General features: G+C 54.8%; 1 protein-coding gene across 1 annotated transcript; it reads left to right on the forward strand.

Annotated features, from left to right (window-relative positions):
- The first annotated feature begins 1035 nt into the window (after positions 1-1035).
- On the forward strand, positions 1036-14778 carry LOC121443517 (tetratricopeptide repeat protein 34-like). The gene is made up of 8 exons (XM_041645268.1): positions 1036-1816; positions 5704-6532; positions 8019-8244; positions 9387-9591; positions 10691-10857; positions 11558-11828; positions 12491-12705; positions 14251-14778. The coding sequence occupies exons 1-8, from the start codon at positions 1036-1038 to the stop codon at positions 14776-14778; spliced, it is 3222 nt and encodes a 1073-aa protein (XP_041501202.1).
- The last annotated feature ends 1315 nt before the right edge of the window (positions 14779-16093 follow it).

Here is a 16093-nt window from a genome sequence, read left to right on the forward strand (position 1 = left end):
CCCCTCCTTACACTGCAAGGGCTGGGGAGGTGGGTACTGAGCCTGAGCATGTCTGGCCACTAGAGGGCAAAGCTGAGCAGCCAGGCAGCTTTGAGATGTTGATATTCTCCCTGGGAACTGGAGATTGGCCTCTCCTGCTTCTGTGTCTCTAAAGGGGCCCAGAGTCCCTGGGGCTGACCAGCGGCTGCACCCACCAACCCTGGTCCCAGCCTAATAAGGAATCTGAATCTTCAGAGATTCTCCATCCCCAGACCTGGCTGGTTCAGCTTGTGAGTGCAAGCTTTGAGGGTAGGCAAGAGTACAGGTGTCTGTCAGGGAGGGCTTGCTGGGGCTTTTCACTGAAAGCATTTGGGGACCAGGAAATGAAAGGCCAAGAGTAGTTCCTGGGGTCAGAGGCCAGGGTTAGAAGACAAGTTAGTCCTGGGGTCTTACCTCAGAACTCACCGTGGATTCTTGTGCCGTTCCACACCCAGCTCCAGCCCCAGCCCTCAGCCTGCACCCCCCAGGCTTGAGCAGGTTGGTGGGGGTGCCGTGCTGGGTTGGAGCTCCGAGACCCTGCAGCTATTTGCCTTCCTGACAGAGGGATCCAGGGGTCCCAGACTATGCCCAGGCCCTGACCCCTTAAGCACTCAGCTGCTCCCCAGACGTGGACACCAAGGCCCCCTGAGGCTGACCTGAGTAGGCAGGGTCCCATCCCACTTGACAAAAAGGAAAACTGAGGCTCAAGAGATAAGAGTAGTAACTTGAAACCCAAACTGGCGGGCCTCAGTAGAACCCAAGTCCCACTAACGGAGACAGCCTGTCAAGGGGTTCCAAAAATGTCTCTTTGGTAACCAGGTCCCAGGTTCCGTCCAGCAGGGTCTGTACAGGTTCTGAGGTCTCAGTGGCAGGAACTGGGAGGTTGCTCTGAGGTCAGACTCAAGAGAGGCTATGGGGCAGGTGAACTTGAACCTCGACACTAATACAATTTCCCTTCTGTAGGTATCGGTGGTACTCATGAAGACCGAACACGGACCAGTGGGGACTGAGACCCTGATGTCAGCTCAGGAGCTCGCGGTCTGCCTTTGCCAGGAGGGGGACAAGCACCTGGCCCTTGGGGTGCTGCCTTTAGCCACAGGCTTCTACCTGGCGGCCTTCAGCTGTCATGCCCCTTCGGCTGTGCGGCATGTGCAGGCTTTCCTGGCTGAGGCCCCAGGGGCACCTGTGGTGGCCACACTGGAGGCCTGGTGTCGTGGGGACAGCCAGATTCCTGATATCCACTGGGATGGCATGACCGTGGTCTCCCTGACAGGGCCACTGGCCTCTGCCTTCCTTGGTGCCATTTACCCAGACCACCCTGCCACTGTCCTGTACTTTTTAGCTGGCCTGCTGGCCCACGGGCGCCACACGGAGGTGGTACAGCGTTGCAATGCCCTGTTGGATACACACTCCCAGCAGACCCTGGAGCTACAGCTGACCCGTGCCCTAGCCTGGGTCCTCTCAGTGGACCAGGTCAGTGAGGGCATAGCTGCCTATCTTCAGACCTATGCCTCCAGTGCAGACCGGACGGTGGCCTTCATCCATAGCCACCAGCAGCCCTATCTCCCCATGCTGCTTGGCATCCTCCAGGACTACCTCTCAGGACTCCTGAAGGCCACAGAGAGCAGCAGCCCACAAGAGACCAACTGCCGGGCACTCCTGAAGGCCCTGGACCCCAGGGGCATCTGGGTGGAGGCCATGTCACCTAAAGCTCTGCTTCATAGAGGCAGATTTGAAGACTGCCTGGCAGCGTGCAGCCGGGACCTTCAGCCTGACCCAACGGGGAGCAGACCCCAAGGTAGGACAGTGAATCACTAGTCACATCCCCCGAGAGCCGTGGCGACGGTCACTCCAACAACAGTTAAAACCTGTCTGTGGTGGGACCAAAGCTGGGGTGGGGCAAGGGCTGGTGCTGAAGCTGGGGAAACCACAGTGAAAAGATAGAGAACCCAGAAGGGAACAAACAAGGTTCTTGCCTTATAAAATGCAAGGCACAAATCTGGCTGTTAGCAGAGAGGGCTTCCCAGAAGAGGTGGTTTTTCAGCTGAGCCTCAACCATGCTTCTTCTGGTATTGTGTATGAGTGTGATTCAGGAGTCAGAAACAGGCCAGACTTGCTGGGATCTGGAAGTCTGGGAGGAGGTTGGAAGACTGGAAAGTCAGGAGTCTTAGGGAAGCTGAAGGAAACAGGCGCTGGGAAGGTGGAAGGCTGGAGCGAGGGCACTAAGAAGGTGAGGGCTGAGGGAGACCACGCCCTCAAACCGGAGGGAAGAGGGAAATAATGGATCTGAGGTGTCACTGAGTCACACACTGTGAACCAAGAATGATTTAAAGACTTGACTGGGGAGGGGTTAACGAGGACAGCAACCCTACGCTAGCAGCTTTCTCTGGCTGTAACACAACACCTAAGGTAATCAACGTATAAAGAGTAAAGATTTCTTTTACTTTGTCATTTTTCTGTGGACTTCAGTCTGTAGTCAGCTGTGGTCACACAAAGTCGCTGGGATGTGGCAAAGAGAGACAAAGTGTCTGCTGAATGCCAGGGTCCCTGCCGGCCGGAACATAATAAACAGGAACAGGAAGGAATTGGCAAGAACCGGAAGCTCCATGTCCTGGCTCTGATGTGTGTGGTCGGCAAAAGTGCATCACATCATAGAGGACTTGTAGCTGGATGTGATGGGACACACCTGTAATCCCAGCACTCTGGCTACAGAAGCAGGACTAGCAGGATGGATGTGAATTCAAGGCCAGTCTGTTTACATAGTGAATTCCGGGCCAGTCAGGCTGTACGGTGAGACTCCGTCTCAAAACAAACAAAAGCAACAGATAATATTGAACTTGCTAAGTTTACGTTTGCAGAATAATATGATTCACCACGTTCAGTAATATACTAAAAGAACATATGAGATTGGAGGGCTGCCTCAGCATTAAAAAGCACTGGCTGTTCTTGCAGAAGAGCTGGATTCAGCTCCCCAAGACCTACATGGCAGCTCACAACCATCTGTAACTCCCATTCCAGGAGATCTGATGCCCTCTTCTGACCTCCATGGACACAGCACACACATGGTGCACAGATATACATGCATATAAAACACTCACACATAAAAGTAAAAATAAAAGAGCACCGGACTGAAATCTCAAGGTCCAAATCAGGAACAGAGGGAGAGAGAGCACGAGCAAGGAACTCAGGACCGCGAGGGGTGCACCCACACACTGAGAAAATGGGGATGTTCTATCGGGAACTCACCAAGGCCAGCTGGCCCGGGTCTGAAAAAGCATGGGATAAAACCGGACTCACTGAACATAGCGGACAATGAGGACTACTGAGAACTCAAGAACAATGGCAATGGGTTTTTGATTCTGCTGCACGTACTGGCTTTGTGGGAGCCTAGGCAGTTTGAATGCTCACCTTACTAGACCTGGATGGAGGTGGGTGGTCCTTGGACTCCCCACAGGGCAGGGAACCCAGTATGCAGAGATTTGTGAAATTCCTACATATCAGTGAGATTAATAAATAAATAAAATAACTGGCAAAAACTTCCCCAAAGAGAAAACGCAGCAACAAAACCTGGAGAAAGTATCCAGCACCGTGGAAACAAGATGGAGGAGAAGTACAGCAAGGGGAAAGCGTTTTCTTTACACAGCTGATTGGAAAGGAAATTCGTTAGGGAACCCCAGAAAACCGAAAATGAAAGCAGTGAGATGGTGTCTTAGAAGTCCCGGGCCATCGACATCACTAAAGCTAAGGGCGGATCCGGCTCTGGGAAAGGTGGATGGTCCTCACAGGTCACCTGTCCCACGGGCGACAGCTACCTGTTTTGGATGAAGTATCAAAAGCCAAGTATTTGAAGGAAGGTGTCGGCTGGTGACTGCCTGGAGGTGGGAGCTCGGAGGCTTTTCCTTTAGCATCTCTGCAATCATGCGTACAACTGAAAGCCCAGGTTTAAGAAGAGTGGGCTCCTGAACAGAGAGTCCCGAGGAGGGGGCCACGGGAAGGATGCGGTGCAGAATCTTAATGTTAAGCCCATGGCTGATTGCTGAACTGGATGCACACAGGAGAGACAAGATGGTCCCTGTGAAGCATCAGGAAGAACCAAAAAGAGAATTTGACAGAATTTTGTAGTGGTCTATTTGTATTTTGATAAATAAATCTTCCCTGAAGACCAGAGGCAAAGCTAAAGCCACTAGAGGTCAGGCAGTGGTGACACACACCTTTAATCCCAGGATTTGAGTGACAGAGTCAGATGAATCTCTGTGAGTTCAATGCCACCCTGGACTACACAATATTAATGCAGAAATAAATCCAGGTGGAATGGTCTACACCTTTAATCCCAGCACTAGGGAGTCACATGCCCTTAATCCCAGCACTAGAGGGAATATAAAATGGGAGGAGAGAGGGGCTTAGTTTGCTTAGTTTGTGGTTGCCCAGCCTTGGTAGAGGTTAAGATTTCTCTAGTGGCTTGGCTTTTCTGGTTTTCAGGTTGAACCCCAATTTCTGTCTCTGGGTTTTAATTATTTCTGCTACAGAATTCGGAGTTTGAGTCCAGGCAACTTAACTGGCTACGAATACAAAATTCAGCCCTCATCTGAGGAGCATACTTAAATGAGAGTCTTTGCAGGGCATTGCTCAAATGTCTGGTCTACAACTTAAAAAATACTAGCGGAGGTAGCATAACTCAGTGGTGAAATGCTTGACTAACATGTACACAGACCTGGATTTGCTACTCAGCATCACCCAAAAAATGGAAATTAATTCAAAAGTGAAATAATAATGAAAAATCAACACTATAAAGATAAGAGAAGAGTCATCAAAATTTAAAATAAAATAGATACCCTAATACAAAAAAAAAAAAACAGAAGAAAAAAATGAATAGAGCCTTAACAGCCTATGGGACGATGAAGAAATCGAACACGTGTGTGTGTGTGTGTGTGTGTGTGTGTGTGTGTGTGTGTTTGCATTCTTGGAAGGAAGTGCGGCTGTTTCCAGTGTTGATCTTTCTTCTGTTTACACCTTTGGCTTCTGCCACCAGGACTGGGCAGGGGACCCTGTTGGAGGCGTGTTTCTTGGTCAATCTGTGCAAACTGGTTGTTTGTAGTTTTACTGGGTTCAGGGCTGTGATAGTGTGCTCCCCACATCCATCCTCACACCTTGGGGGGGTGTCCATCACTGTAACCCCCAAGCTAACAATGGGAAGGGATAGAAATCAGGAGATTCAGCCAGTGACCTCCACCCACTCTTCCGGTAAGGGCTTCAGATTACTGAGCCCCTCCTTCTGCTATCTTTTCCTACAGGAAAGCATTTGGTCCCGAGATGGTAGGATGCAAAGATTCCAGGACTGGTGGCCCTACAAAGTCAGACTCAGAATCCCAGTTTCACAGAGTGGGTTGGATGGGGTTACATCCCTGAAAAGGAAACTAAAACCCATCGCTGGAAGTCAGGGCGGAAGGAAATGTAAATAAATTTCGATTGGGACTGAGAGGTGATGCCTACCCAGAGTCAGGGGGAACAGTGATGGGTGGCACTAGCTGTGGTGCTGGCGTGGATGCTATGGCATCTCTCATGGGCGCCATTTGGGGTCGTCCTTGTGGTTCCAGGGTCCTGGGTTACCTGCGGACTTAGGGGAGATACCCTGAGCTGACATAAAGAGCTTTCGGAAGGCAGAACAATGCAGGTTTCTCTCCCCAGGTGAGCACCTGGCAGCCCTGCTGGTCACCCGCGCAGCTGCGGCCTTCTTCCTGGACGGCCGAGCGGGGGACATGCTGCTGGACCTACAGGAGGCCTTCCGTGAGAGTCCCGCCGGAGCACGGAGGCACTTCCAGGCACTGCTGTCGGCCGAGGACCGCGAATGCGTGCAGGCTCAGGCGCTGGAAGCCGCGGACGTGGGCTTCGACCGCTTCCTGGAGGCTGTGCGAAGCCGCCGGGAGCTGCGAGAGGACGCGGACCGCGAGCTCTTGGTTCCTGTGACCCACGCGCTCCAGGTCCTGCTCCGTGTGGCTCCCGCCCGAAGGCGACTCGCGCTAGGGATTCGCCTGGCCGAGTGTCTGCTGCTGGCCGGGGACGTGGCGGGCGCTCGCACGCAGTGTGAGCGTCTCCTGCACCCCAGGCGTCCTGGGGAGCGCATCGGGGACCGCACCGGAGACCTCGCGCCGCTCCTGGCGCTGCGCGGCTTCTGTGCGCTGCACGCGGGTGATGCGCGGCGCGCGCGCGAGGACTTCCAGGCGGTGGTGGAGCGCGGGGCGCCGCACGCGGGAGGCTGCGTGCGCGCGCTGTGCGGCCGAGGGCTGCTGCGGGTGCTGGAGGGCAGCACCTTCCTGGGCGCGCTGGACTATGTCACCGCCTGCCGGCTGCGGCCGGAGGAGACGCTGCTAGTCGCCAAAGCCTATGTGCCCTGGAACCAGAGAGGGCTGCTGCTGACCGTGCTGCGGGAGGAGGGCCGCAAGATGCTGCTGCGCTCGCCTAGCTGCACAAGGAAGGCTGTGCGGGGTGCTGGCCCTGCAGCACAGGCGCAGGAGGGGTGAGAGCCTGCCCCGCGCTGGAGATGGGGGAAGTTAGGTAGGGATGTCTGATAGAACACTGTGCTAGGATCGGCTGGGTTGCTAACGGTGGGAATCTGGATCTCAGGATCCTGGATCTCAGAAAGTGGTGCCTTGTGGGCTTCCTCCCCTTAATGTTAGGAATACATTAAGTTAGGTGGAGGCTCACACCTGCAATCCCAGCCCTTGGGAGACGGATACAGGAGGATCGCCATGAAGACAGCTTGAGCTATAGAGTTCCAGGTCAGCCTGGGCTACAAAGTGAGCCCGTGTTTCAAAAACACACAGGAAAAAGAAAAAAAAAAGCAAGAAGCGAAAAGGTCAGGGGGCTGATGAGATGGCTTAAAAGTTGAGAAAAAGTGCTAGTAAGAACCTGAGTTCAGTTCCCAGCAGTATGTATACAGCGCCTATAACTCCAGCTTCAAGAGAACCCTTGCCTTTGGCCTCCAAGGACAACTGCTCTCGTTTACACACACACACACACACACACACACACACCACAATTTTTTAAATGAAGTATTTACATTTTATTTTGTGATTTTTTTTTTCTGTTTTGTTTTGCTTGCCTATATGTATATCACATGCCTATAGTACCAGCAAAAGCCAGAAGAGGGCTTCAGACCTTGGTACTGGAATTACAGCTGTGGTCACCGTATGGGTGCTGGCAATTGAACCCTAGTCCGCTAGGAAAACAGCCAGTGCTCTTAGCCATTGAGCCATCTCTCCAGCCCCCATTGTTTTCCTTTTTAAATGGAAGGAATGAGACCCTCTGAACATCAGACCCCTACAATGCATCGTTCTAGCCTTTTCTTAGTGCACATGTGAAATGCCTCAAGATACGGAGTTTGTGCTGCAGCTTGCATCCTCCTCCTAAACTTGAGTGATGTTTCCTTTTGTTGCTAAAGACATTTGTGATACCTTGTCTCCATAACAACTTGTCCCAAAGTGCGGACAGGTGTAGCTCTGGCTCAGGAGACCACTCCAAGGAAGGTCTTTGACTTCAAGTAGCACCCACCCTGCCCTCCCAAGCCCATGTGACACGCTGCGGGAGGGGTGTACCTCCCTCTGCCCAGCCTTCGCCCACCACCATTAGTCCACACCCCATGCCCACCCTTGAGCTCCCTCTGCCCTGGTGTGGATTCCTATTGCTGTTACGCTTCACCATCAATTCTTATATTAATAAGAAAGGAAACTGAGGCAGGGTCTGCTCAGGGTCCTTAGGTGACTTTGGTCCCTTCTTCTGCAGAGGGCCTGCCCTGTGGGGTGGTGGAAAGAGCATGGGGAGGGTGAAGGGGCAGTTGGGAGTTTGGAGAGAGGTGACGTGGTCCTCCCTCTGCAGCTCATTAGGAAAGGAGCTATCCAGACTACAGGCATGGTTGGGGGCAAGAGTCACCTGAGGCCTGACATCGTGAGTGATGTAGGGGTACAGGAAAAGGCCTGTCCCACACTGAACCACCTTCTCCATAGGGATGCCTATGGTGTCTACCAGCTGGCCATGCTGCTGATGGAGCTGGATGCAGAGGATGAGACTTCCTGCCTCTTGGTGGCCGATGCCCTGTACCTCTTGGGCCGCCTGGATGATGCTCACAAATCCCTGCGGATTGCCTTGTCCCGGAAGCCCCAAGCGGCCCCTGTGCTGGTGCGACTGGCCCTGCTTCAGCTGAGGAGGGGCTTCTGCTATGATGCCAACCAGGTGAGAAGACCCAGGTGGGTGTGTGCAGATTGGAGCGGGCACTGCTCTGCGGAGAACGACGTGCATCCCATGGCCCCATATCTGCTTCCTACAGCTTGGGCTTTGGAATAGGCAAATAAAGCCCCACACCACCACCTGCGGCCATCCCTCACCTCTCTGAGCTTCATTGGCTGAGGGAGGTCTCAGGACCTGAGAGGCACCTGCACACAGTAGGTGCTCCTACTTGCTTTGACTGTGGTGTAGTGAAAAGTGGCCAAGAACCAATGGATTATAGTCTGAGTTCCTACTCAAGCCTAACTCTGCCTGGAATAGAGGTGTAGCTTTACAAGACTCTTGACCCCTGCTTCCCAGCCTCTGAGAACCCCTGCTCTCAGAATGGTGGAGTTTAAGACCTGGCCCAGGCATTGTGAGCTTTCTGTTTGCACCAAGGTTCACAGTTCATGTTTCTGGGGAGATTTCTGGCCATGAAGTCTGGGCTGAGGGACCAGCCAGCTTCTTCATTCTCCTCTGGTTTGGCTGGAACCTTGATTCTCTGGGCAGAAGGATGGGCAGAAACTTGGAACTAACCAATCCTTCTCTGCCGGGGTCAGGAGTCTATACCAGGCCCATGGGGAACAGTTGTGTCTCCTAGGATGGAATCATGGAGAGAGGAGAACCCCTGGCTAGAGCCCGGCCACACCCTTGGCTTTTGGTCCACACCTTATGAGCAGCTCCCTAGAGTCCCCGTCACTTGCTGTTCTGAGGTCTCCTGCTCAAATTTATTCAAGCCTTCCTTGGGTCAGCTTGTTGGGGTGGGGTCTCCACCCACGTGACAGAGAATGACATCAAGACTCAGGAAAAGGAGCCCACCCCACCTATCAGTTTCTGCTGCTGCATTCTATGCTTCTTCACCCCCCACATCCCTGTCCTCTCAGGAGGAGGCACGGTAAACGGAGGCCAAACATACCTTCAAGGACTTAAATGGCCGGGACTTCAATTCCTGGAAAACCTTCCAGTGCTCAAAACAGACAGCTTTCCCCCACCCCAGGCTTGTGAATGCAGAGCCAGGACCTACACAGAGCAGCTAGTGCTGGGAAGGGCGTGGGTAGTAAGAAATGAGGAACAATGGAGATCACAGCAAAGACTCTCCTCTCGCCCCACAGCTGGTGAAGAAGGTGGCCCAGTCTGGAAACACCGCCTGTCTCCAGCACACCCTGGACGTCTTCCACCAGGAGGACCTGAAGCTGCTGCAAAGTCACTGTCACACACGGGCATTAAACATACTGCAGACAAGGCCAGGGGGGGCAGAGAGCGAGGCCCACACCAGGGAAGCCATCGCGTACCTCTCTCTGGCCATCTTTGCTGCAGGTAGGAACCCCCACCAGCCCCAGGGGTCTGATCCTATGCCAGATGCATGGGAGACATGGGATCTGAGATCAAGCCTGCTCCACACAATCCTGTGCTTTTGAGACTCCACAGTGTAGATGAGATGGGACCATTTACCAAGATCACCTACGTGCTGAACCCTAGCTATCTGCTGAGCGTATCAAAGCCTGAGGAAGGCCTGGTCCAGCTGGGACTCTGTTCTGAGGGGCAAGCAGGAGTGAGGGAGAGCAGGGTGCTACCTTTCTGCCTGCTCCCCTCTGAGGTGTAGTCCAGATCTTGGCTTCCCTGAGCCCTTCACAGTAGTGGCAGGTTTTCTATGCCCATACCTGGCCTCCACATCTGGCCAAGTCTTCTCATCTGGGTTGCAGCAGGCTCCCCGAGCATGCTGGAGCGCAGTACTCGAGTGCCACGGTGCAAGAACAAGTCCCTGGAGCCCGGCAGGGTCAGGGGTGGGAGTCGGGTAGTCCTGCATTCTGATCGTGGTGGCTTCTTGGTGACTTGTGCTGGCACCTCCCCACCACTTGCTCCTCAGAGTAGGTGGAAGGGAGCTCGTAGGAGGAGGGAGAGGAGCGGTTGGTGTACCCAGTCCAGCAGGTCATCGGTGACAGGGGAAGGTCAGGGCCCAGAATGGCCTGCAGAGGGAGTGTGTGGTTCCCTGTGTGGGACACTAGGCAGATGTACAGGAGTGTGATGGAGGCAGTCTGTCTGGGGAAAGGCTCCACCTCCCAGAGTTCACTGGGAATAGCTGCCCACTCTGAGCCTCAGTCTACCTACCACATCTTTCCTTTCTCTACCCTGGCCTAAGGAACTTGTCTTACCCCCCTTCCACCAAAACAGTGGCATAGACCTTCCAAGAACACCCCAATCATCCACTAGTTCTCCCAGGCACCACCCACCCTGGTTGGGTTTCTGCCCTGTGGCCAGTAACCCTGGTGGCCTGACAGAGTCTTAATACCCAATGGAGTTTTAGCACCCCAGGGTGGACCTTGTATCCCTTTGCCCACCCAGATTGGACACTGTATGGGACCCTGTACAAGAGCCCTAGCCAAAGCCCTGTCCTGACCACATGTACTTCCTTCAGGGAGTCGGGCCAATGAGTCCCTCCTCACCCGAGCCCGCTGTTATGGGATCCTGGGTCAGAAGAAGACCGCCATGTTTGACTTCAACTCCATGCTTCGGGAGGAGCCAAGGAACGTGCAAGCTTTGTGTGGCCGAGCACTCGTGCACCTGGCCCTGGACCAGCTTCAGGTGCCAGCCCATCCTCCCCACCTGGGCCTAGGCAAGCAGACGTGAGGGAGACCGGGGTGCTACCTTCCTCCTCTGCTGAAGGAAGGTGAGCAAGGTCAGGCTTCCAGTGACGGGGCCCATATGAGCCCGCTGCAGCTAGGAGCCTGGCAGAAGTCACCCCCAAAAAGGTGGCCTATGACATTCCATCCATCAGGGTGCACGTCAGAACTCTTCTGCCCACAAGCACTTACAGAGAACGAGAGTCACATTCCCACAGCTTCACCTTTCACGTTTTCCTGCCTCAGTCTGCAGGGATAGATCTGCAAGGCTTTGGAGCATCTAGTGGATCTTAGTAAACCTGTGCAGGTGGTAGTGTTGTAATGTATTTTAAAACTCCATGAAGAGAAATCACACCATGCAACAAGGCTCACATAGGAGGTTTATTTGGAGAGGAGAGAGAAGAGGCAGAAAGGGCTGGGGGTAAGAAACCAGTCTCTGGGGACAAAAGTGGCAGGAGAGGGGGGGGGGGGGAGGGCAGGCCAGCCAGTACAGATGCCTGAACGCTAACAGGTAGGTAGGCCGGGATAGTCAGGATAGGGAAGGTGAGAAGCTGGGTGGAATGGACCCCCTGAGACTCCATGGACAGAATTTGAGAAGAGAATTGAAAAATGGGAGTAAAGCCCTCCCACCCCCACACTCACAGGCCTCCCTCCCTTTGTAGGAAGCTGTGGAGGACATGCTCTCTGCCCTGAAGCTTGATCCAGGCACTGTGATCTCTGAAATCCACTCCCTGAAGCCAGAAGTTCAGTTGCCCCTCACCCAGGGCCTCCATAGCCGCTTTCAGGTCCTCCTGAACCAGTGGCTGGACACTGGAGGCCTCCTTGCGGAGGGGGACACCCAAAGCCTCCTTGCCATGGGGGAGGCGTTGATTAGAATCGACCCTGCACAGCCCAGTTGGCACCTGCTTCTCACAGACATCTTCACAGGGCTGGGTATGTGTGTAAGAGCGGGGGACATGGGCCTCTGACCCACACTCCTGATCCTCTGTTGATTCTCTGTGAAGTGGAGAAAGAATCCCTGGACTATGGTGTCTATGTTTCCAAATCCCGTGACCTCCAACTCCTGCAGGGCCTGTGGAATGGCAACTCTCTGGCTTTTTTGTTTGTTTGTTTGTTTTGTTTTCCAAGACGGGGTTTCTCTATGTAGCCCTGACTGTCCCGGAACTCGCTCCTTAGACCAAGCTGGCCTCAAACGTAGAAATCCACTTTCCTCTGCCTGCCTAGTGCTGGGGTTAAAGACGTGTCACCACTGCCAAGTCAGATCCCTCTGCTGGCACAGGGAACACCCAGAGGACCTGTGCGTCCACATGCGCCATGCATGTTTCCCTGTCACCCCTTGTTTGAAAGGAAGCTCTCTCTCATCTGCGTTTGTCCTCCAGAGCCTACAGGGGGCTGCCCCACAGCTCTGCTCCTACTGGGGCTGAGTCTGCTCCCATCAATGGACCCCAACCGAGACAGAGTAGGGGGCACCAAAGTAGCTCCCTGGGGCTAGATGTCCCCCTTCCTGGGCATACCTCTTCCCCAGACACACACACACACACACACACACACACACACACACACACACACTGACTGTCTTCCCCTGATCCCCACAGGCAAGTATCAAGAGGCTGGCACCCACTTGCAAGAAGCTCTACAACTCAGCCCTTCATCAGAGGCTGCCCAGGCCCGGCGAGGCCTGCTCCAGCTTAAAAGGGGAGCTGTGTCAGCTGCTGCCCATGACTTGCAGTGCCTGGCAGAGACAGATACTCAGGACCTCAGCTTCCTGCTGCGTCTCCTTGAATCCCCAGAGCGGCGGAGTCTCACCCAGGTGAGAAGGTGGGAGGCCGGGTGGGACAGACCCCCTGAGCCCCATGCTGACCTTGACCCAGCACCACAAGCTTCAGAAGTCCATGCCTAGCCCAGATAGCTCTTCTCTCCTTGCTGTTGGCTGGTTTCCTTGGGTTTGGGGTGGGGTGGAATAAGAAACCCCAGATCTGGTCATGGAAGATTTCTGGAAACACTTACCCTGTTTCTTTGCTTGTGCATGCAAGCCATAGATGACTTGGGCACCTTACCCCGGTTCAAGGCCCACCCCAGGACCCAGCTCAGGCTGGAAAGAGCAAGGCAGGGGGGGGGGGGGTGTAATACAAGTCCAGGCCTTGGAGTCTGAGAGACATTGCGTCAAGAGTTGACATGAGGCAAAACAAGCATCTCTCCAAATGCCTCTGTCTCTCCATTGCTCTGAATTCTGCCAGCAGAGTGACGTGGAACAGGGCATATCTGTAGAACAGTATTCTATAGTATAGATTCTAAGGGACTAAAAGCCTCGGGACAGGGGGTCTGGGATCTGGACTGTGAGCTAAGAGAAAGGGAAGAAGGTGGAGTGTCAGGGAACCCAGAGAAGCTTACACAGGGTCGGGATCAGAGATGTCTCTGGGGTCCTGGGTGCCAGATAGGAGTCCCAGAACTGGAGGGGGCTGGGGAGTGGGATCCTGAAGCTCTAAAAAGGTCAGAAGGGGAATCGCGATCCCAAAGCTATGGGAGGAGTGGCGAATTCTGAGTTGGGGGGGGGGGGGGCGCTGAGGGCGCTGCTACGGGGTTCCTGGAGCTCAAGCAGGGACTGGGGACTTGAGATGGAGGCCTGGGGAGGTCCCGAAGCTTGAAGGGGAGAATCGAGAAAACACTAGGGAGACCCCAAGACCTACGGGAGTTGGATCCCAAGGGCTGGGTTTAGCAAGGCAGCGTTCGGTTGCCCAGCAACAGGGACCAACCCGGAAGTGGCCTTTCTTAGCTTCCTGCCTCGCTCTGGTCCTGCCCACCAAGAGCAGTCCTGCTGTATATACTGCGCCAGTGACTAAACAGTCAGTACCGGTTCTTGAGCTGGGCGGAGCGGAGCTCCTGCAGAGCCGGGGTGCTCCTTTGCACCGGTGGTTTCTGAGTCCCTTCTAGCTGCACCCGGCAGTCACGAGGAGCAAGCAGCTCGGCAGGGAGGGCAGGAGGCTCTTGCAGGTCACACAGCAGGGAATAAGAAGAGCAGATGCCCTTGTCCTAACCTCAAAGCCTAGAGCCCTGCCTGGGAGCCTTCAATCTAGTACAGAGAGAAGGCACTGTACCCCATGAGGGAAAGCCGGTTCCTGTTCCTATGGACCCCGGGACCCATCAGCCCTCCTAGCAGTAACTCTGCAGAGCCCTGGGACCAAGGGGAGGCACACATACTAGGCCAGCCCTCAGTCACATGGAGTTGACTACCTAGGGACCTCTAGGCATCTCTACCCACGTCCAGGCCCCCAGAAGCGGGTGGGTCTTCTGCACAGGGAAGGGACCGCACTCCAGCAGAGGCTAACTCTGCTTTTTCTCTGTGTCCCCGGCGCAGGCCGCTGCCAAGGAAGCAAGCAACCTCTTGGATTTAGGACAGCCTAGGCGGGCACTGGGATACTGTTCTTTGGCTGTCCTGGCTGGTGGTGGCAGGCCTTATTACTTGCGTCTCCGAATGGCCTGCTTGACCCAGCTGCAGGAGTATGACCGAGCACTCAGGGACCTGGATCGTGTGCTGCAGGACGGTGCAGGGGACAGTGACCCAACAAGGCAGACAGAAGATTTCTGCACCCGGGGTCGCCTGCTGCTGAGTCTGGGGGATACGCATGGAGCTGCAGGGGCTTTCACCCAGGCCCTGGCCCTGTCTCCAGCCCAAGCTCAAAGCAGCCTGGCAGAACAACCTGGTCGGGGCCCTACAGCCAGTGTGTTCCTGACCCATGGGCAGCACTGTCTAGAGGAGCAGCACTATGAGGAGGCCTGGACAGCAGCCCAGAATGGCCTCCTGGTGGACCCCAGCCACCGTGGGCTGAAGAGGCTGAAGGTGAGGACCCGCAAGGAGGTATCCTCTGGCTGCAGACTGCACTGACCAGTAGATCCAAGAGCAGCTCTCTCCACTGGCCACTCGTCCCTGTCTGGACTGGAGGAGACAGTTCCTGCTTATGTAGAACAGCTGTCCTGGGTGACTCACGGCCCCACTGAAGTGGGCAGCCTCAGTCCTCTGCTCACACCTGGCCTTGGAGCAGCCACAAGGAAGATCAGGGCTGTCACCTCAGGGTCCTGGGGGAGATGGGCTGTCCCGGGGAGCCCTCCTTGGAAAGGAAGCTGCTTAGACTGGTCTGGACTGACTCCTGCCTCAACCTTTCCCAATGTCCAGATTCCTGGATGCATAGGTGGAACTGGCTTTGCAAGGCCATTCATCGGGGAACTCCGTGCCCACGCCAGCAAGCCCAGCCCACGCAGTCCCTTCCCTCCACAGGTCCCTGAATCCTTGTGATGTTGAGAGACCCTGGCTTCCACTTGGCCTGGGCCTGTCCAAGTTGTCAGCATGCGACTTGATCCTTCTGAGCTGGGACAGCAATTTCCAGACCTAGGCAGACTTCCCCTCCTGTCTTGCTCCCTGTCATGGGGCTCCAGCCGGTCACCATCACCACCACCATCACCAAAGCTGTCACAGAGATCAGGCTGGGGTGGCTCATTCATTCGTGACAATGGGCAGGGCTGCTTGGCATGAAGTGGCACAAGCCCCTTCCTAGGTTTCTGAGAGGGTGAGGGCAGTGTGTCTGAATTCTGAACACATCCCTTTGCCCTGGGCTGCCCTCTCTGCCCCTTCCTTCTGCAGTCCTTAGTCCCATAGACTAGCCAAACCAACCCCCAGGCTCAGATACACAAGATCCCTAATCCTGCCCATCCCCAGGCAGCAATGAAGTGACTGGATGGGGTTAGCAGCCTCCTTCCTTGCCATCCCTCCGTGGAGTGAGAGCCAGACCTGCCAAACTCTGTCTCCATGGGTCAGTGCATTCCACGGAGGACCAGGAAGAGCAGGGAGCCTAGAAAGGCTTCATGAGCCACAGTCTGGTTCCTGCCTGCCTTCCGCACTGCAGTCTCCAGGACAGCCTGGTGCGCCTATACCCAGGTTCCACCTTCACCTACCACACGTCTGTCCGTCTGTCCATCTCTCCGCCTGTGCATTCCTTGGCACTACAGACACTTGCCAATACCCAGCAAGACCAAGGTCAAGGCCACAGAATCCTGGTGACTAAAGACGGGTCAGCAGGAAAGAGGAGGTGGCAGGCAGTTGTCACCTGGGCGTGCCTTCCCCACCCTGTGCCTTTTGTTCCTTCCATCCCTCAACCTGAGGTATCTGTCACATTCATCCACTCAAGGACATCTCAGCATGAAGG

The sequence above is a fragment of the Microtus oregoni genome, unplaced genomic scaffold, assembly GCF_018167655.1.
Source record: "Microtus oregoni isolate MIOR12 unplaced genomic scaffold, Mior012 000109F_ref0000275, whole genome shotgun sequence".
Lineage (NCBI taxonomy): Eukaryota > Metazoa > Chordata > Mammalia > Rodentia > Cricetidae > Microtus > Microtus oregoni.